This window comes from Hypanus sabinus, chromosome 8, assembly GCF_030144855.1.
Source record: "Hypanus sabinus isolate sHypSab1 chromosome 8, sHypSab1.hap1, whole genome shotgun sequence".
NCBI classification, from domain to species: Eukaryota; Metazoa; Chordata; class Chondrichthyes; order Myliobatiformes; family Dasyatidae; genus Hypanus; species Hypanus sabinus.
The window spans coordinates 12715731-12738832 of record NC_082713.1 but is presented as its reverse complement, the minus strand read 5'-3'; the positions used below and the strand labels follow the sequence as shown (position 1 = coordinate 12738832).

The 23102-nt window shown below is 42.7% G+C and overlaps 1 protein-coding gene across 6 annotated transcripts in view; it reads right to left on the bottom strand.

The window, feature by feature from the left end:
* Positions 1 to 23102, bottom strand: part of aff2 (AF4/FMR2 family, member 2) — a 690205-nt gene that overhangs the window by 46427 nt on the left and 620676 nt on the right. For all 6 annotated transcript variants that reach the window (XM_059976692.1, XM_059976694.1, XM_059976693.1 and 3 more), the window contains 4 exons: positions 21004 to 21220; positions 12879 to 13006; positions 8159 to 8222; positions 7852 to 7988 (listed from right to left, as the gene is read on the bottom strand). In XM_059976692.1, the coding sequence (XP_059832675.1) occupies positions 7852 to 7988; positions 8159 to 8222; positions 12879 to 13006; positions 21004 to 21220 (546 nt within the window). The remainder of the gene's footprint in view (positions 1 to 7851; positions 7989 to 8158; positions 8223 to 12878; positions 13007 to 21003; positions 21221 to 23102) is intronic.

The window sequence follows — 23102 nt, the reverse complement described above, 5'->3', positions numbered from 1 at the left end:
TAATAATAACAGGGTTGTGGTGGTGGGAAATTTTAATTTCCAAATATTGATTGGCATCTTCATAGAGCAAGGAGTTTAGATAAGGTGGAGCTTGTTAGGTGTGTTCAATAAGGTTTCCTGTCAAAATATGTAGATAAGCCTACAAGAGGAGAGGCTGCTCTTGACCTGGTATTGGGAAATGAACCTGGTCAGGTGTCAAATCTTTCAGTGGGAGAGCATTTTGGAGGGAGTGAGCACAATTCTATCTCCTTTACCATAGCATTGGAGAGGGATAGGAACAGACAAGTTAGGAAAGCATGTAATTGGAGTAAGGGGAAATATGAGGCTCTCAGGCGGAACTTGGAAGCATAAATTGTGAACAGATGTTTTCAGGGAAATGTATGGAAGAAATGCAACAAATGTTCAGGGGATATTTGCATGGAGTTCTGCATAGGTACGTTCCAACGACACAGGGAAAGGATGGTAGGGTACAGGAACTGAGGGGTACAAAAGCTATGGTAAATCTAGTCAAGAAGAAAAGAAGAACCTACCTTCAAAATCTACAAGGCTAATAGGAAGGAGCTTAAGAAGGAAATTAGGAGAGCCAGAAGGGGCCATGAGAAGGCCTTGGCAGGCAGGATTAAGGAAAACCCCAAAGGATTCTACAAGTATGTGAAGAGAAAGAGGATAAGACGTGAAAGAATAGGACCTATCAAGTATGACAGTGGGAAAATGTGTATGGAACCAGAGGAAGTAGCAGAGATACTTAATGAATACTTTCCTTTGGTATTCACAATGGAAAAGGAACTTGGTGATTGTTGTGATGACTTGCAACTGAAAAGCTTGAGCATGTAGATATTAAGGAAGAGGATGTGCTGGAGCTTTTGGAAAGCAACAAGTTGGATAAGTTGCCGGGACCGGATGAGATGAACCTCAGGCTACTGTGGGAGGCGAAGGAGGAGATTGCTCAGCCTCTGGCGATGATCTTTGCATCATCAATGGGTATGGGAGAGGTTTCAGAGAAATGGAGATTTTCGGATGTTGTTCCTTTTTTCAAGAAAGGGACTAGAGATTGCCCAGGCAATTCTAGACCAGTGAGTCTTACCACAGTGGTTGGTAATTTGATGGAGAAGATCCTGAGAGGCAGGATTTATGAACATTTGGAGAGGTGTAATATGATTAGGAATAGTCAGCACGGCTTTCTCAAGGGCAGGTTGTGCCTTACGAGCCTGACTGAATTTTTTGAGGATGTGACTAAACACATTGATGAAGGAAGAGCTGTAGATGTAGTGTATATGGATTTCAGGAAGGCATTTGCTAAGGTACCCCATCAAGTCAAGTCAAGTCCTGTCACTTTTATTGTCATTTTGACCATAACTGCTGGTACAGTACATAGTAAAAATGAGACAACGTTTTTCAAGACCATGGTGTTACATGAAACTAGACTGAACTACGTAAAAAACAACACAGAGAGAAAAAAAACCCCACAACAACTACACTAGACTACAGACCTACCCAGGACTGCATAAAGTGCACAAAACAGTGCAGGGATTACAATAAATAATAAACAGGACAATAGGGGAGTAAGGTGTCAGTCCAGGCTCTGGGTATTGAGAAGTCTGATAGCTTGGGGGAAGAAACTATTACATAGTCTGGTCGTGAGAGCCCAAATGCTTCGATGCCTTTTCTCTGACGGCAGGAGGAAGAAGAGATTTGTATGAGAGGTTCCTTCATAATGCTGTTTGCTTCGCGGATGCAGTGTGTAGTGTAAATCTCCATGATGGTGGGAAGAGAGACCCTGATGATCTTCTCAGATGATCTCAATACCTGCATGCAAGGCTTACTGAGAAAGTAAGGAGGCATGGGATCCAAGGGGATATTGGTTTGTGGATCCAGAACTGGCTTGCCCACAGAAGGCAAAGAGTGGTTGTAGACGGGTCATATTCTGCATGGAGGTTGGTCAGCAGTGAAGTGCCTCATGGATCTGTTCTGGGTCCCTAACTCTTTGAGATTTTTATAAATGGCCTGGATAAGGAAGGGGAGGGATGGGTTAGTAAGTTTGCTGATGACACAAAGATTGGAGGTGTTGTGGATATGTGGAGGGCTGTCAGAGGTTACAGCAGGACACTGATAGGATGCAAAACTGGGCTGAGAAGTGGCAGATGGAGTTCAACCCAGATAAGTGTGAAGTGGTTCATTTTGGTAGGTCAAATATGATGGCAGAAATAGTGTGGAGGATCAGAGGGATCTTGGGATTCGAGTCAATAGGGCCCCCAAAGCAGCTGCACAGGTTGACTCTGTGGTTAAGAAGTCGTAAGGTGTATTGGAGTTTATCAATCGTGGGATTGAGTTTAAGAGCCGAGAGGTAATGTTGCAGCTATATGGTACCCTGGTCAGACCCCACTTGGAGTACTGTGCTCAGTTCTGGTTACCTCACTACAGGAAGGATGTGGAAGCCATAGAAAGGATGAAGAGGAGATTTACAAGGATGTTGCCTGGATTGGGGAGCATGCCTTATGAGAATAGGTTGAGTGAACTTGGCCTTTGCTTGTTGGAGCGACGGAGGACGAGAGGTGACATGATAAAGGTGTATAAGATAATAAGAGGCATTGATCGTGTGGATAGTCAGAGGCTTTTTCCTAGGGCTGAAATGGTTGCCACAAGAGGACACAGGTTTAAGGTGCTGGGGAGTAGGTACAGAGGAGATGTCAGGGGTAAGTTTTTTACTCAGAGTGGTGAGTGCTTGGAATGGGCTGCCAGCAACGGTGGTGGAGGCGGATACGATCGGGTCTTTTAAGAGGCTTTTGGATAGGTACATGGAGCTTAGTAAAGTAAAAGGCTATAGGTAATTCTAGTAATTTCTAAGGTAGGGACATGTTCAGCACAACTTTGTGGGTTGAAGTGCCTGTATTGTGCTGTAGGTTTTCCATGTTTCTAATATGCAAAAGAAGACAAACTGTGCAAATTAAACAAAAAAACACTGAGACAATGCATTGTGGAGTCATTGAAAGTGAGTCTGCAGGTTGTGGTGAATGAAGTTATCCATGCTGGTTCAGGAGCCGAATGGATGTAGAGTAACTATTGTGGTGTGGGACCTAAGGCCTGGATGTTGAAGACCCTGGATGAATGACACTGCTTTCTTGTGGTAATGCTTCTTGCAAATCTGCTCAATGGTGGGAATGCATTGCCTGTGATGGACTGGGCAGTACCCACCACTTTTGGCAGGTCTTGAGAAATTATGAAGATAAGGATCAGGAATGCAGCGAAGAGAGAAGGATTGATTTAATGCAGTTTTTCATGATCTCATTTTGGTTATTTTGCAATCAAGTAATTGTGGACAACAATTAAGGAGCATATTGTGCTGATGTGTACACAGCAAGCTCCCACAATTGCACTGATAACTAAAGTCGTACATCATGGAAACAAGCCGTTCAGCCCAACATGTCCATGCTGAGCAAGATTCCAATCTAAGCTAGTCCAATTTGTCTGTGTTTGGCTCATATGCCTTTAAACCATTCCTGTCAATGCACAAGAGATTCTGCAGATGTGGGAAATCCAGAGCAATAATCATGAAATTTCTGGGGAAATTCAGCAGATCAGGCAGTATCTATTGAAATGATTAATAGTCGCCATTTCAGGCCCAGGCCCAGGATTGGATAAGAAGGGGAAAGAAGCCGGAATAAAATGATGGAGGGCGGGAAGGAGGACTAGCTAGAAGATGATAGGTGAAGCATGCAGCCTGGAAGAGAAGTTACGAAGTAAGAAGTTTGCAGCTGATAGGAGGAAAAGGTAACAGGCTGAAGAAGAGGGAATTTGAAAGGAGAGGAAAGTAGACCACGTGGGAAAGGGAAGGAGAAGGGGCACAAGGGGAATGTGATAGGCAGATGAGGAGAAGAGAAGAGGTAGAAGGGGAACCAAAGTGGGGAACTGAAGAAGAGGGAAGGGGGAGGGGGAAATTACTGGAAGTTGGAGAAACTGATGTTCAAGTTGGAGATTGGAGACTACCCAGTTGGAATATGAGGTGTTGCTTCTCCACCTTGAGAGTGGCCTCATCATTGCAGTGGAGGACATCATAAACCGACATGTTGGAATGGGAGTGGGGAGTAGATTAAAGTGGTTGGCAACCAGGAAATCCTGCTCTTTGTGGATGGAGCGAAGATGAAATCCCTCTTCTCTCACCCTAAACCTATCTGCTCTAGGCTCCTGATTCCTCTACCCAGGGCAAAAGACCACATTAATGCAGCAAATTTGACTGGAGTGTTGACTGAATGATAAACAGATAGCTGGAATGTTACAGAGGAATCAAGAGACACAAGAGACTGCAGAGACTGGAATCCGGAGCATCAAACACACTCAATGACCACTTTATTCGGTATCCACCTGTATACCTGTCCATTAATGCAAATATTTAATCAGCCAATCATGTGGCAGCAACCCAATGCATGAAAACATGCAGACATTGTCAAGAGGTTCTGTTGTTCAGACCACAGATTAGAATGTGGAGGTAATGTGATCGATTGACTATGGAATGATTGTTGATGCAAGATGGGGTTTCTCAGAATATCTCAGAGTATCTCAGAAACTGCTGATCTCCTGGGATTTTTGTCTCTAGAGTTTACAGAGATTGTGCAATAAACAAAAAAAAAATCTGGTGAGTGGCAATTCTGTGAACAAAAACGCCTTCTTAATGAGAGATGATGGAGGAGAATGATCAAACTAACAGGAAGGCAACAGTAATTCAAACAACCATGCATTACAGCAGTGGTGGTCTCTGAATGCACAACACATTGAACCTTGAAGTGGATAGGCTTACAGCAGCAGAAGACCGCACCAGTTTCTGTTCCTGTACCTAATAAAGTGGTCACTGAGTGTACAATTCTACAGTGACAATAAATACTTTTGAACTTTGAACTGATGCAGAACTGACATCTTGTTCTGCTTCTGCCTCCTTGATAGGAGGAAGATTTTCAGCTCCAGCGTTCACTGCGTGAGGCAGCTCACCTCACCTCTCCTGGACACTCTCGTCACCAAGTGGTGGCCTTGTTTGACATTGCTGTCAATAGATGAAATAGCTTCTCAATCTCAAATCTCCATTAATTCGTTATCATCTCTTGACGGAGCTCAGAAAAAATCGAGGGCTATAGGTAACCCTCGGTAATTTCTAAGGTAAGGACATGTTTGGCACAGCTTTGTGGGCTGAAGGGCCTGTATTGTGATGTAGGTTTTCTATGTTTCTAACTGTTATTGTGTATTGCCTTAGGTTTTCACACAACTAAACACTGCAGGAGGTTATTTGGCAATGTCTCTCTGAATAGGCCCATTTCCCAGAGGCCTTGTTTTAAATTTATGGAATATTTATTCAATCACAATTAAATGAGTTTCCATCCACCTTTCAGATAATTCAATCCAGATGAATAAAACTATTTACCTTTGCGGAAAACCTACTGAATTTCTCTTTATTTTCCCACTGTTATTTAAAATCTCTTTCTTTGTTAATTTTCCATTGGCGGTATTGGCATGGTAGATGACTCAGTGCTGCAGCAGTTTGTATTTCAATATTCTAGCGACCTGGCTTGAATGGATCACTAGGGCTATATGAGGCTTTTGTGTCTTCTCTCTGATTGCTGGCTTAGTAGGCCCTAAATTCAGGTGTTTTCACCAAAGTAACATCATCAGTCCAACCCACCCTCTTCTATCTGCTGGATGCTCTAGTTTCCACCCATGTGCCTAAAATGAGCTTGTAGATATATTAGCCTACTGCAAATTACCCATGAGCAGCGTAAAGGGCAAAAAATCGAAGTGGACTCAATAGACTTGCAAGTGAAAGCTATAAGAAACTAGAGGAGGGTGGGTTAAACTGATGGGGTTGCTTTAGGGGATCATAAGACCATAAGACATGAGCAGAATTTGGGCTCTCAGCCCATCGAGTCTTCTCCACCACTCCATCACGGCTGATTTATTATCTCCCTCAACCCCATTCTCTTGCCTTCTCCCTGTAACCTTTGATGCAATGCCTAATCAAGAATCCTTCAACCTTCCTTTTAAATATACCCAAAGACTTGGCCTCCACAGCTGTTTGTGGCAAAGAATTCCACAAGTTCACCACCCTCTGGTTATAGAAATTCCTCCTCATTTCTGTTCTAAATGGATGTTCTTCTATCCTAAGACTGTGTCCTCTGGTCCTAGACTCCCCCACTATAGGAAACATCCTCTCCACATCCACTCTATCTGTGCCCTCTGGTCCTAGACTCCCCCACTATGGGAAACATCCTCTCCACATCCACTCTATCTGTGCCCTCTGGTCCTAGACTCCCCCACTATGGGAAACATCCTCTCCACATCCACTCTATCTGTGCCCTCTGGTCCTAGACTCCCCCACTATGGGAAACATCCTCTCCACATCCACTCTATCTGTGCCCTCTGGTCCTAAACTCCCCCACTATAGGAAACATCCTCCCCACATCCACTCTATCTGTGTCCTCTGGTCCTAAACTCCCCCACTATGGGAAACATCCTCCCCACATCCACTCTATCTGTGTCCTCTGGTCCTAGACTCCCCCACTATAGGAAACATCCTCTCCACATCCACTCTATCTGTGTCCTCTGGTCCTAGACTCCCCCACTATAGGAAACATCCTCTCCACATCCACTCTATCTGTGCCCTCTGGTCCTAGACTCCCCCACTATGGGAAACATCCTCTCCACATCCACTCTATCTGTGCCCTCTGGTCCTAAACTCCCCCACTATAGGAAACATCCTCCCCACATCCACTCTATCTGTGTCCTCTGGTCCTAAACTCCCCCACTATGGGAAACATCCTCCCCACATCCACTCTATCTGTGTCCTCTGGTCCTAGACTCCCCCACTATGGGAAACATCCTCTCCACATCCACTCTATCTGTGTCCTCTGGTCCTAGACTCCCCCACTATGGGAAACATCCTCTCCACATCCACTCTATCTAGGCCTTCCAATATTTGTGAGGTTTCAATGAGATTCTCTCTCACTCTTCTAAAATCCAGCAAGTCCAGGCTCAGAGCCATTTAATGCTTCTCATACATTAACCCTTTCATTCCTGGGATCTTAGTTATGAATCTCCTCTGCACTCTCTCTCTAATGCCAGTATATCCATTCTTAGATAAGGGGCCCAAAACTGCTCATAATACTCCAGGTACATTCTGACAGTGTCACACAGGACCATCTTCAAAAACTTGATTGAGTTGTCCAGTTTACAGAAAGAAAATACACCTCAAAGGAGGAGAGTGAGGGGGAGAGTTGGAGAGCAAATCCTGGGCTCAGAGCTTCAGAGGCTGATTATAATGACAGAGCAGTGAAAATTAGGGATGATTAAAAAGTCAGAATTGGATGTGTGCGGAGAACTGGAAGTCTCTGCGCCTGGTGAGTTTTACAGTGAGAGTGGGATTGTGGACAGTTTTACAAATCAGTGTTTATTAATAAGCTCTGCCAGCTTTAGATGTGAGCACCCTTGTAACTCTATCAAAACCATAGCATTTATGTGCACGCTGCATCCTCCCACTCCCAAGTGCATCACATCACATCATGTATCTGTCCTAAATTTCATCCGCCATGCATCTCACCATATTGCCAGACGCTCTACGTTCCTCAGCTAGTTAACGTCCTCAAGGAAGGTGAGCATTTTATTTGCCCAAGTATTTACTGAGAAGCCTCCAACCATTGTAAATTACTTAAACATATAAATTAAAAGCAGACAAACAAAAGTCAATTTGAGTAGTAAGTTTTGAAATATGACATCTCTATATGGATCTTAATCTCCCATCTTGATTTCCTCACAGCAGGTTATTAATTATCATTTAAAAGTGATTAGTAAAATTATATTCATAAAGACATTAACCTGATGAGCTCCACGGTCTCGGAATACATGGTATATGGGGATTTTGCCTCTAATGGATCACGCTCCATAGCATTTCCACATTCAATGAATGATAGCGCAGCATCTGCATAATTAACTGCTTTCCCAAACTTATCAAGCTGCAAATTAAAAAAGAAAAGAACTTTAGTGATGTGAATCTCAACAAGAAGCAGTGCCGTTTCACTTCTCACTGGTGACACAGTAACAGGCCCAACTTGTAACTACTGATTTATGACATGCCAGCAATGGCAAAGGGAGAGCGCGTTGAGCAGAAGAAGGAATATATTACCAATGCATCAGCTCTGTGTTTCAGCTTCTTGGCCTCTTGCATGTAGTAATCGGCATTATGAGACCTGCAAAACAGTAGTCGTCAGTCAAAACCGGGGGTCTGTGATGCTGAGAGTCGTGCAGTTACCCTGCGTTACACCCAAGGAGCGCAAACTGGTCTCAGGTACAGGCTCAGGAGCAGCACAGTTAGCACAGCGTGCTGGGGGCTGTCAACAAACTATCCTCCTGTTCAAAGTTCATGTATGTCACCATATACAACCCTGAGAATCATTTTCTCAATGACTCCAATGACCACATTCAATCCCTGCTGGTGCCTGTAAGGTACTTGTACATTCTCCCTGTGAGCGTGTGGGTTTCCTCCAGCTTCCTCCACATCCCAGAAGTGTATGGGCTGAGGGCAGGGTCAGTGAGATCTGGGCTTGCCACGTTGGTGCCAAAACGTGCTGACACTTGCGACCTGACGCCAGCACAATCCTCGCTGAGATGATTTGACATTTCAAATGCTACATTTCATGCAGATGCCACATTTCACTCTTCCATTGCACATGTGGGAAATAAAGCTCCCCTCTTCTCTTTTGACATAATAGAAACTGGTAGTGAATACGGTCCAGTCCATAACAGGTCAAGCCCTCTGTGCCACTGAGTGCATCAATATGGTGCATTGTCGCAGGAAAGCTGTATCCATCACCAGGGACCATAGCCACCCAGGACGCACCCTCTTCTCAATGTTGCCATCAGGAAGAGGATACAGGAGCCTCAAGACTCACACCACCATGTTCAGGAACAGTTATTATCCCTTAACCATCTGGCTCTTGAACCAAAGGGGATAACTTCATTCTACTTCACACGACCTATCACTAAAATGTTTCCAAAGCCAATGGACTCAATTTCAAAGACTCTTCATCTCCTGTTCTTGGTATTTGTTGCTTATTTATTTACTATTATTATTTCTTTTTTTTTGTTGTCTTTTGCCTACTGGTTGAATGTGCACGTTGGTACATCTTTTACTGATTCTATTCTGGTTATTGGAATTATTGAGTATGCCCTGAAGAAAATGAATCTCAGGGTTATATATGGTGACATACAGTATAAGTATTTTGATAATAAATTTACTTTGAACTTGACGATAGTCTATTGACAGCCTCTGACACGTATTGTAAAGTCAGGTGACCTTGTTTGGATGTACTGTACAAAGTAGCTGTGTGGCCTTCCAACTAGAAAAACAATTACACCTTTTTGCCTGGCACCAGTTTTTAGTTGTTTTACACTTTCTTACAGTCTCTGCAACAAGCCTCTCTGCCTGTGTGAACAGAGCGAAGCAAATATACCCTGCAACAGGGCACTCAGAGACCACAGGTACAGAATTAGGGCGGTCAGTCTGCTGAATCTGATCTACCTGCCCCTGTAACCCTTGATGCTCTTTCTACTCAGGAACCTATCAACGCCTGCTTTAAATATACTCAACGACATGGCCTCTGCAGCTGTCTGTGGCAATGAATTCCACAGGTTCACCACCCCTCTGGCTAAGGAAACTCCTACTCTTCTCTGTTCTCAAGCAACTTAGAAACTTGACACTTGAAAGCAAATAAGGAGCAGAATTAGGCCATTTGGCCCATCAGGTCTGCTCTGCCATTCTATCATGGTTGATTTATTATCCCTCTCAACCCCATTGTCCTGCCTTCTCCCTTTAACCTCTGCCACCCTGACATATTACAAATGAAGCTCATCTTTGAAAATAAAATCATGAAAGCCAGCCATGAATTGAATGGTCACGGTGGGTATGCTGTAGGAGCCTGAGACTTCAGGGCAAAACTTTAAGCCTTAAGCCTTAACCTTTATACTTTAAAGATTAAGATTTAGGAAGGACTGAGGGGCATATTTTCATACTGTCAGAAAAAGCTGTCGAGGTGGGTACACTTAGAGCATTTAAAGGAGCATATAAGACCTAGGAACAGAATTAGACCATTTGGCCCATCAAATATCATCTGCCATTCAAACATGGCTGATTCATTAACCCACTGAACTTCATTCTCCTGTCTTCTCCCTGTACTCACTAATCAAGAATATATCAACCACCATTTTAAATATACCCCACGACCTGTCCTCCACAACCCTCTGTGGCAATGAATTCCACAGATTTGCCATCCTCTGACTAAAGGGCAATATGGTAACATATAGTGGTTACCATTACAGCACCAGTGACCCGAGCTCATTTCTCTCCGATGCAAGAAGTTTGTATGTTCTTTCTGTGGCCATGTGGGTTTCCTCCAAGCGTTCCAGTTTCTTCCCACATTCCAAAGACATATGACTCAGTAGGTGAATTTGTCATACAGGTGTAATTGGGTGACAAAGGCTTATCGAGTTGGAAAGGCCTGTTACTGTGCTAAATCTCTAAAATAAAATAAAGAAATTCTTCCTCATCTGCCCTTATATAATGTTATATGCATAAACCCAAATCCAACATATCATTCTTAAACACTACTGCTTATATATGCACCATCATTATCATTAATGTAAGCACCACCATTAATTTATGCACCACTATTATTATAATATTAATATTAATATATGCTCCATTATTTATAGATGTGGATTATTATTAACTTGGTACTAATAATATTAATATGATTGATATAGGCACTATAATTGATGTATGCACTTTCATTATCAAATGCACCCTTACAACGACATGCCTGGCTCATTATTATATATGGAGTGCAATTGATATATGAGATATTTTATTCATTTATGCAGCAGTATTATTAATAAATACAACAAAAATGTACTCTGAATTGGTGGAGTTCAAGTTAAAATGATTTGTCCTCATTCTACTGAGAACACAGAGAGACCAGTGCTGTGGCCATTTGGGGTTGCTGAAACACATGAGAACGTAAACACAAGAGATTGTGTAGAACCTAACGAAGGGTCCAGGCCCAAAATGGTGATTCTTTATTCCCCTCCATGGATACCGCTTGATCTTCTGAGTTCCTCCAGCACTTAGTGTGTGTTACTCTGGATTTCCAACACCTGCAGGATCTTTTGCGCTTACATTCTGCAGGTGCTGGAGCTGCAGAGCAACATACAAGATGCTGGAGGAACTCAGCAGATCAGGCAGCACCTACGGAAGAGAATAAAGAATCAGTGTTTGGGTCAAAACACTTCATCAAGATGAAAACTTTGAGTGCTGCTCACAAGATGAGTCGGAGTCTTAGAAATATAGGACATCTAAGGATGATTTTGTTTTATATTAAATTACAGAAATCAGGGAGCATAAATGAGCTAGTTAAAGCAACCAATTCCAGCCAGTTTGCCCATCCTCCCACTCTTTATCCAATTCTCTCAAACTGTTTTCCTCAACTACTGTACATCCTGTGGTAATGAGTTCTGTTTTCTGCCCACTAAATGTGTTTAAAATATTCTCGTTAACTCCTGATGCTCTTGCTGATTGTCTTGTAGGGCTGGCCGATAGCTTAGCATTTCCACACAAGCCAAAACAGTTTGTTTCCATGCAGTTGAAACCTTTTAACAAGTTTGACAAGTTCAATCAGGTCACCTCTTGATCTTCTGTTGTTCGATAGAAAGGAGCCTGAGAAAGTTTATTCTTGCCTCACAGTAATGCAGTTTCTTTATTATTGTGTAAATATTTTCCATGCATGCTACAGCCAAGAAGGCAACCAATGCCTCAACTTCTTCAGAAGGCTAAGGAATTTCAGTATGTCCATGATGACTCTTAGAAATTTCTGCAGATGCACCATAGAAAGCTTCCTCTCTGGGTACATCACAGATTCAACTTCACTTTCCCACACCCTATAGACTCACTTTCAAGGGCTCTTCATTGCAATGGCTCATTATGATTTGCTTATTTATTATTATTGTATTTTTATTTTTTCTCAGCTCCAGCTGGTATAGCCTGAGGTATGGGCATAACCAAGGATACTCATGTCTCATTGCTAGGACCTTTCTTACTATTCTAATGGTGCCTACTATTATGGTTTTCCGGAGATTAACATGAATATTACTGTGCGGGGCTAATTGTTTAATACAACTGTGTAGGGATGATTCCAGGTGTAGGTATTTCTATTAGGTCTTTGTATACGCCGTTCATGTTTCATAGTTTTTCAACTTCCTCGTGTAATTTTGGTGTTTTCCACATTAACTTCTATTGATAGGTATGTGGATGGGAGTGCTGCAGAGTGTCATGGTCCAGGTGCAGGTCAGTGGGACTAGGCAAAATAACAGTTCAGCACAGACTGGATGGGCTGAAGGGCGTGTTTCTGTGTACAGCGCCCACCAGCTTTCAGATCCTTCCTCTAATGAGGTGACCAGAACTGGCCACACTGAGCACTGAAATGAATTTTGCTCGCCCAGATTTACTAGCTTTGAAGTAAACAGTTCTGTAGTTATTTGGTTTAGCCCCTCTCCCTTTTTAAGCAACATACTGTTTTCCAAACATCTGACAACACCCCTACATGAGATTAAAAAATGTCTCAGACCCACCAACCCCCTTTTGCTAGTCAGAACTTACTCTGGTATCCCAAGCATAAGGTTTGATAATACGGTTTTAGTATGTGGTTTCCTGGCCTCATCTGCTGGGGAATTTGTCAATATGTAAAAATGGGGCTTAAACTCATTGGTTACTGACTCCGAGAGCAGAACAAGATGAGCACTTTCCTTAATGACTAACGGATATACAGTAACAGGACATGCAAATCAATACTCACGTGTCATCAAATGTTAACTTAGGTCTTCTAGGTTCTGAATGACCATTGGATATTAACGTCCAAGGATCTGTTTGCGATTGGCTGTTTTCATGGTTACTGCTTGACAAGCTGGGGTGTGATTCGGTCTCCTGCAGTAAAAGAGATAGTTGTCAATGCAAGGAATGTAGCATTTCCTGTTGGTAGCAAGGTTAATGGATTCAGATTCAGATTTATGTAGACTTTTACAGAGAACTGTATTAATGTTATGTATCGTTACTGAACTGCTACCACAAAAAAAGCAATTTCATGATAAACCTGATTCTGTTATGGATCTCTATTGTGGACTGAGAGTGGAAAGGGGACAGGGAGAGGGGAATCTTCATTGGGAAAATGGGAAGGGAGTGGGAAGCACCAGAGAGACATTCTGTAATGATCAATAAGCCAATTGTTTGGAATAAAATGACCTAACCTGATGTCTCAGGACTGGGTGTGTCTGCACCTGTGCCATCCCCTGCCCCTGGCACTCCTTCTCTGCCACCTATTCCACGCCCATCCCGCAGCACTCCACCAGCACCATTCCCAACATCCTTTGCCCCCCCAGATTTACAAGCTTGCTCTCACGTAGACAAATACATTACTGTGTAAAAGTCTTAGGCACCCTCGCTATATATATGTGTGCCTCAGACTTTTGCACGGTACTGTATGTACTTGTCTTGCCTTGAGTGGTTATTGCACTGCTCTATGCTCTAATCACTAGCTTTCAGATTCAGGCTCATTTATTTGGCACACGAACATCAAAGCATCAGCAAGATGTGTCATTTGTGTCGTCAACAAACACAACCTAACGATGTGCCAGTTGCAGTCCACAAGTGTTGCCACACAGTCCAGCACCAACAGAACAATGCTCACAACACAAGCAACAGCAATGGTACTACTCCATAATATTTTAACGTATCCAATATTACAACACGTCGGCACAAATCTAATTGGATTTACAATCAGAGTAATAATATTTTTATTCAAAGGCTCAGCAGCTTCGATGGTCGTGTAGTCAATTCCTGTTAAAATTCGTATAGCAAACTAGCAGGGTAAGGAAGCCCATGAATTCCATAGGAGTTTACAGAGATCAAGAATGGCATCTAAAACTTTGACAAACTTCTATAGCTGTGTAGTGAGAGTATATTAACTGGCTGCATAACCGGCTGGTATGGAAACACCAATGGCCTTAAATGAAAAATCCTACAAAAAGTAGTGGACATGGCCCAATTTATCACAGGTAAAGCTCTCTCCACCACTGAACATGTCACAGGAAAGCAGCATCCAACATCAGGAGCTCTTACTATCTTCTCTCACTGCTGCCATTAGGAAGAAGGTACAGGAGCCTCAGAACTCACACCACCAGGTTCAGGAACAGTTATTATCCCTCAACCACCAGGTTCTTGAACCAAAGAGAATAACTTCAACCTACTTCACTTGTCATATCACTGAAATGTTCCCACAACCAATGGATTCACTTTCAAACACACTTTATCTCATTTTCTGAATAGTTATTTCTTATGTAATATTTCTTATTTTTTATATTTGCACATTTTTTGCCTTTTGCCCACTGGTTGATAACCCAAGTTGATGCGGTCTTTCATTGATTCTGTTACAGTTATTATTCTATGGATATATGAGTATGTTGGCAAGTAAATGAATCTCAGGGTGATAGATACGTAATTTGATAGTAAATTTGCTTTGAACTTTGTGTTATGTGTGGCTAACTATCAAACTAACCTATTCAGGCCTAAATGAAGACTAAATGCCCACTCTATCTACCAGAGGTTTCCAACCTGGGGTCACAGACCCCTTGCTTAATGGTATTGGTCCTTGGCATAAAAAAGGTTTGGAAACCCTATTCTAGGCCTTTCAGTAAATGCCTTCTCTTTGAAGACACATGTGACTGCAAATACTGTAATCAAGAGCAAAATACAAACTGCTAGAAAAACTCAAGTGAATCAAATAGCATTGGAGGATGCTGAAGGAGGGGTGATATTGTGGGTTGAGAACTAGTTCAGAGAAGGAGGGTAAGATGGCAGAAATGATGTAGTCACTGAATAATAGACAACTACAGCACAGAAAAAGGCCTTTCAGACCATCTAGCCCATGGTGAACTATTATTTTGCCTAGTCTCATTGACCTGCACCCAGACCATAGCCCTTCTTACCCCTCCCATCCACGTACCTATCCAAATTTCTCTTAAATGTTGAAATTGAACCCACATCCACTACTTCTGCTGGCAGCTCATTCCACACTCTCACCTCACTCTGAGTGAAGAGATCATCCCTCATGTTCTCTGTAAACATTTCACCTTTCAACCTTAACCCACAACCTCTAGTTCTACTCTCACCCAACCTGAGTGGAAAGTACATGCTTGCATCTATTCTATCCCTCATAATTTTGTATACCTCTATCAAATCTCCCCTCACTCTCCTACGCTTATAACCTATTCAATGTTTCTGTATGACTCAGTTCTCAGCTATCAGCAGCATCCTTGTAAATTTTCTCTGCACTTTTTTAATCATATTGATATTTCCCTCTATGTAAGTGACCAAAACTGCATACAATGCTCCAAATTAGGTCTCACCAATGTCTTAAACACCTTCAACATAACAACCAACTCCTGTACTAATATTTTGATTGATGAGGTCCAATGTGCCAAAAGCTCGCTTTATGACCCTACCTAGTCACTGGCAGAATGCAGTTCCATGCTAGGATTTGAAGACCAAAAGAAAGACAGCAAATGATGTCTCATCTTTTAAGAAGTCTCTCCCCTCAGATTGAGTGGTGGCATGGACTTATTCAAAGTTGGGGAAGCCATCTACTTCATTAAAATGCTGGAGACTAAAGCTTCAAACCTGTGTCTGTGAGGAAGAATTCCATGCTATCTTTCACAGGCCCTTCAGTAAAGAAAACGCTTCTGCCAAGACTTTGTTTTGAAACTTGAAAAATAGAGCTTTCAATCTCGGCCTACTACAGTAATAAAAATCAACTGATTAATATATCTTAAGGAGGTTTAAAAACCAGAGAATTTCTTTTTTTTCAAAATGCATTATGGAATCTGAAAATATACAGCTTCATCTCATCTTGTGAATAGACTGAACAGGTTGTGGCTATTATGGTAATCACAAGACTTTACTGAGCCGTTGCCCTAGCAACAGAATTGATTCAGGTTATGTTCAAGATGATAGAAGAAATTGAGTCTAGTGCAGTCTTCCTAATAGCGATATGTATGAATAGTTCAAAGGTATAATCTTAATATGAAAAATTCTGTATGAAGGTGCCCAAACAATTTATCAAAAACACCACTGGGTTTTTCCTAATCAAATCAGGCCTGCTTCAAGCTAGGCTTTTGCTCTGTGAAATATCATCACCATCTCTTTTATTTTGGAACAGGAAATCTTCATAAACAAAAAAAATACATTTACTTCAATTGGATGGTTCTGTAAAGCCAACTACTGGCAAAGAACTGATCAAAAATCTTGGAAATACAGAGTATCCACAATGAAAATAAAAGGAACGTGGGTTTTTAGTGCAGATTCTTTATCTGATTCTGTTTCATAAATTAAAGACGTGCATTTGCACATTCTCTTTACATTCATTGAAGTACCTTTGAGGCATCATCATCTTTCCTGATGTAGAAAACATGCCAGCTAACTTGTGCAGAGCAAGCTCCTACAATTTGCCAGCCAGTGATGTAGTGGCATCTGCATCAGACTTTGAGGCAAGTGGTCGCGGGGGGAAATCTGTCCAGCTTCTTGCTCACTTTGCACCCACGATGGGTTGAGCATCAAACTAGCGACTCAGCCTTATTAAAAAAAATAAATAATTGCAAAAGAAGCAGCAATGTTGCTGCTGTTGCACCACAAGGCATGGTGAGGAATAAAAAAAAGCTGCTACGATTAGCAATTAGTCTTGATGAAGGGCCTCAGCACGAAACATCAACTGTTTATTGCTCTCCATAGATGCTGCCTGACCTGCTGAGTTTCTCTGGCGTTTTGTGTGTGTTGTGTGCATGGACTGAAGGGTGGATATTAGCAGAGATACTGTTAGAGGACACACAGTCTATCGTCTTGAGTAACACACAAAGGGTGGAGGGAACTGAGCAATTCAGTCAATATCTATGGAAAGGAATAAACAGTTGTCATTTTGGGCTGAGACCGTTCATCAGGTGTGGAAAGGAAATGGGAAGAAGCCAGAATAAGAAGCTGAGGAGAGGGGAAGAAGTTCCAGCTGGCATGTGACAGGTGAGATAAGGCGAGGGGAAAGGTGAGTGGATGGGAAGAGCTTGAAGGAAGAAGCTGGCAGGTGATAGGTTGAAGAGGTAAAGGGCTGAAGAAAAAGGAATCTGATAGGAGAAGACTGTGGACCATGGAAGAGAAAAAGAAGTGCTGAGCAGGTGAGAAGGGGTAAGAGGGGAACAAGAATGGGGAATAGAAAAAGAATGAAGCTGGGAGTGTGGCAGGGAAATTACAGTTGTAGGAATTGATCTTCATACCTTCAGGTTGGAGGCTACCCAAATAGAATATGAGGTGTTGCTTCTCCAACCTGAGAGTAGCCTCATCATGGCAGTAGAGAAGGGACATGTCAGAATGGGATAGGAAGTCAAATTGAAATGCGTAGCCATCAGGAAACCCCACTTTTTGTGGCAGAATGAGTGAAAGAAAAGGTGCTTGGCAAAGTGCTTTGTGCGTGTTGCTCAAGATCTACTGCATTTGCAGGATCTCTCATGTATCACCCCTGAGGCTGCATCTTTGAGTAGGATCTATCCTGTAGAAGGTAGAGAATCCCTTCACTGGACGATGGATCATTTGTGGCACTTATAAGGTACATAGATCAAACTCAGAGAAGATTGGAGAGACTATTATTAAAATAGAGAGAGTACAGAGAAAATTTACTAGAATGTTATCAGGGTTTCAGCACCCAAGTTACAGAGAAAGGTTGAACAAGTTAGGTCTTTATTCTTTGGAGCATTGAAGGTTGAGGGGGGACTTGATAGAGATATTTAAAATTATGAGGGGGATAGATAGAGTTGACATGGATAGGCTTTTTCCATTGAGAGTAAGGGAGATTCAAACAGGAGGACATGAGTTGAGAGTTAGGGGGCAAGAGTTTAGGGGTATCATGAGGGGGAACTTCTTTACACAGAGAGTGGTAGCTGTGCGGAACGAGCTTCCAGTAGAAGTGGTAGAGGCAGGTTCGATTTTGGCATTTAGAAAAAAATTGGATAGGTATATGGACAGGAAAGGAATGGAGAGTTATGTGCTAAGTGCGGGTCAGTGGGATTAGGTGAGAGTAAGCGTTTGGCACAGACTAGAAAGGCCGAGAAGGCCTGTTTCCATGCTGTAAATTGTTATATGGTTATCTCCTCACAATTGAGCACATCTAAAAGAGCAGAGCCACAAAAATGCAGCAACCATCATCAAGGGCCCCTGCCATCCAGGCTACATCAGGAACAAGGTACAGGAGCTTTAGGTCCCACACCACCAAGTTCATGAACAGTTACCACCCTTCAACCATAGAAGAGTCACTACAGCACAGATGCAGGCTCTTCAGTGCATCTAGTCTATGCTGAACTATTAACCTGCCTAGTCCCAGCAACCTGCATATGAACACTGGCATTCATAGCAAGAGGATTCGAGTACAGGAGCAGGGGGTTTCTACTGCAGTTGTACAAGGCCTTGGTGAGACCACAGCTGGAGTACTGTGTGCAGTTTTACTCCCCTAATCTGAGCAAAGACATTCTTGCCATAGAGGGAGTACAACCAAGGTTATGAACCACACCCCTCCCATCCATGTACCTATCCAAATTTCTATTAAGTGTTGAAATCAACCCTGCATTCATCACTTGTGCTGGCAGCTCAGTCCACACTCTCATCACCCTCTGAGTGAAGAAGTTCCCCCTCAGGGTCGCCTTATAACTTCACCTTTCACCCTTAACCCATGACCTCTAGCTGTAGTCTCTTCCACCCTCAGTCAGTGGAAAAAGCCTGCTTGCATTTACCCTATCTATACCCCTCATAATTTGTAAACTCTACCAAATCTTCCCTCAGTCTAATTTCTAGGAAATAAAGTCCTAACGTGTTCAATAATTCCCAAAAACTCAGGTCCTCAAGTCCTGGCAACATCCTTGTAAAATTGCTCTGCACTCTTTCAGCCTTATTTACTTCTTTCCTGTAGGTAGGTGACCAGACTGCACAAATCCCTCTGTTCTACTGCACTCCTCAGTGCCCACCTCTCCTCGGTAAGACCTCCAGTACCCTGGTTGGTCCTTCCAAAGTGCAGCACCTTACATGTCTGCATTAAATTACATCTACCATTTTTCAGCCAATTTTTCCAGCTGGTTCAGATCTTGCTGCAAGCTTCCTCACTGTTTGCTACAACCCCATTTTTAGTGTCGTCTGTAAATTAGCTGATTCAGCTTACCACATTATCATCTAGATTGTTGAAATAGATAACAAACAACACCATCTCCTTAGCCATGTGTTGTGTATGTATGATCTTCCTATTTCTTGCCTCACTAGCACATAGCATGGATAGAAATCCTGAGATCACAACCCCGAAGGTCCTGTCCCTGAACTTAGCACCTAATCACTGAACTCACTTTGCAGGACCTCATCACCCCTCCTGTCCATGTCATTGGTACTGACATGGGCACGACCTCGACTTAAGAATGTTGAGGACTTGACCCAAGATGTCCCTGATTCTGGCGTCTGGGACACAACATGCCATCTGGGAAACTCGTTTTCATTCATAAAACCTCTTTTCTGTTCCTTTAATCAATAGCTCTCCATCACTACAGTTTGCCTTTTCTCCCCTCTTCCCTTCTGAGCCACACAGCTAGTCTCACTGCCAAGGCTTTCCTCTGCTAGATCATTGCTCTGCAGCAGTATCCAAAGTGGTACACCTGTTGTTGAGGGAATGACCACAGGGGTAATCTGCACAGGCTGCCTATCCATCAGGCTCCTGAACCAGTGTGGATAACTTCACTCACCTCAACACTGAACTGACTGCATAACCTACTAATTCACGTTCTGAGTATTATTTGCTTGTTTGTTTATTTATCACTGTATTTGCACAGTTTGTCTTCTTTTGCATATTGGTTAATTGTCAATCTTTATTTCTGTCTAGTTCTTCATTTACTTTATTGTATAAGAAGAAGAATCTCAGGGTAGTAATGGTGATATATGCGTACTTTGATAATAAATTTACTTTGAGCTTTGAGCTACGGTACAAAAGAAGAGGTCTGGGAAATTTCAGCTACTGCCAAATGGAATGGCGGACCACACTTGAGAAGCTTGGTGGCCAATTTTTTTCTCCTGCTTTCTTGTGTTGAAGTTTTTACGGTGTTAATTGCTCTCAGTGAATCTGAGATGAGAAAGTTCAACCAACTGAATTATAGTTGGGACTTGGAAATCCAAATAAACTGCTTCTTCCTTTTACAGCAATGAAGGATTTGGCAGAAGCTGGAAATCTGGAGCAGTGCACACAAACTGCTGGAGGGTCTCAGCAGGTCAGGCAGCCTCTCAGTAATCCAGAGACTTCAGGTTCAGATTCTACGTTGTCAACTTGAGAAAATGAATTCAGATTTAAAATGTGTGAAAATAAAATATGGCTCTCAATTTCACCTTAACCAACACAGAAAATGCCTGGGTCTGGGTTGTATCACTGACAGTGCAGTTGCCAGTTCTGAATTGAATTCTCAGCTTGGATTAACTGCTCAGGGCAGCACTGACACAGTTCTCAAAGATCCAGCCTTAGAATGATGCACAAGAGATTCTGTATATGTTGAAAATCTTGAGCAACACACCCAAACTCAGTTCCTCCCAGTAATCCTGATCACAGATCACAGGGGTGAGAAGAGCAGGCACTTCATATTAAAGGCCAATGCACACAAAATGTTGGAAGAATTCAGCAAGTCAGGTAGAACCTATGGGGGCAAATGAACAGTCAATATTTCAGGCCGAGAGCTTTCCTCAGTCGACCCTCCATAAATGCAGCATGACCTGCTGAGTTCCTCCAACGTCTTGTGTGTACTCTTGCTTTTGCAGATGGGCTAGCTGTGTGATTTCCATCCCGTCCACGAGAAGTTAAGAAGTTGACTCACCGTGGGGATTTTTGCATGGCAGGGGGGCTTGCTGTCAGGTTTGCGGTGTCGGTATTGCGTGGAGGGCTGTGAGGCACTGGTTGGTATGGAGTCGCCGCCGCTCTCTGGGCCGAGAGAACTGCTCTCGCCGTTCCGTCGTTTGAGCTCTGGTTCATCTGGCAGCGGCGAGAGTGGTGGCGGGAACTTCCTCTCCCTTTTCGTTAACTGTTTCGTTAGCCTAAGAGAAGAAAGAGTTAATGAATGCTCCAGGACATAGCATACCAGAGGGTCAGGAGCACAAAACGCTTCAATCAGCCTTTCTATCCCTTCATGACAGCCCATCACAGCTAGGCTATCCCTCTCTCCCGCATTTGCCATGTCCCACAGAGGCACTGGACACTTTTACTTAGCCGAGCCATAGCACCTCTTTGGACTTCTGAAGACCTGTGCTGGGCCCAGCATACCAATGCAATCACAAAGAAGGCTTACCAGCCACAATATTTCATTAGGAGCTTGAGGAGATTTGGCAAGTCACCAAAGACTTTAGCAAATTGCTACAGATCCACCATGAAGAGCATTCTAACTGGTTGATTGAAAATAGCTTCGGAGAGTTGTAAACTCACCCAGCTCCATCATGGGCACTAGCTTCCCCAGCACTGAAGACATCTTCAAAAGTTGGTTCCTGAAGAAGGCAGAATCCATCACTAAGGTCCCCCACCATCCTGGACATGCCCTCTTCTCATTACTACCATCAGAGAAGAGGTACAGGAGACTGAAGATGTAAGTCAATATTTTAAGAAGAATTTCTCCCCTCCAGCATCAGATTTCTGAATGGTCCATGAACATGACCTTACTAATTTGCTTTCTTTTTCTACTATTTATATATTTTTTATACATTCTGCATTTTAGCTAACAGTTTTTATTATGTATTGCACTGTAATGCTGCTGTAAAACAACAAATTTTATGACATATGTCAGTGATAATAAACCTGATTCTAATCCTGAAGTTTTGATGGAAACTCACAGTGGACATGAGAATGTGCAAACTTCTCACGGACAGCATCTGATATCAAGATTATAAATTGGCCTGATGGAGTCAAGGAAGGACACTATAATTTATAAATAAATTACTTTAAGTTACAGTAAGAAATACATAGACAAGCTGCAGGTTTCTGCAGCAGTCATACCTTGGGTCTAAACTACTTTTATATTTGTTTGGCTGCATTTTACTGATATATTTTTGTGCTTGCTATCTTGAATGTGCTGTATGTATGTGCCTTGTGCTGTGTGTGACAGTTGGTACTGAATTTTGCTCCTTGGCTCTGTAGTAAACCTGTCTCATTTGGCTGTAATCATGTGTATTCAAATATGGTTGAATGACAACTAAACTTGAATTAAATTGAAATTAAATAAATCATGCAAAAATGAGAGCAAAAATTGAGGTAGTGCTCATGGTCCATTCAGAAGTCTGAAGGTGGAGTGAAAAAGCTGTTACCAAAACACTGAGTGTGTGTCTTCTGTTTCCTGCACCTCCTCCTTGATGGTAGCAATGAGAAGGGGACTTGTCCTGGGTGGTGAGAGCCCTTAATGATGGATGCCGTCATTTGGAGGCACATTTTGAACGTGAAGTGGCAACAACTCTATTATCGCACCATAAAGCCACCAATTTTTTCACGCTCAACTGTGGCTGTTTGCTTAATTTATTTATTTATTGGGAGCATCTAAACATTTTTTGATTAAAAACTTTCAGATAAAGTTAAACCTTATCTCTCCATCTGTAGTCATCTTGATTCGAAACCCTGGTTGGTCATCCCATTGGTGGGTTAGGATGGTGGATTTGAGTCCCTTAAAATTTTTAGTGGACTTGGGAGACTCTGCTTCATTGGGCATTTGACAGGGTTTGGTGTGTTGACAGGACTCCAGCAGGCTTCAGAGAAGTGGGATCTGACTGGTTGCTGTGCATGGGTGTGGAGGCGCCAGTGCACAGGGTGGTGGAGGCTGGGGACGTGGTCGGCTCCATCATGAGCACAACTCTCCCACTATCCAGGGCATCTTCAGGGGGCAGTGCCTCAAGGAAGTGACATCCATCCCTAAGGAACCCCATCCAAGACATGCCTTCT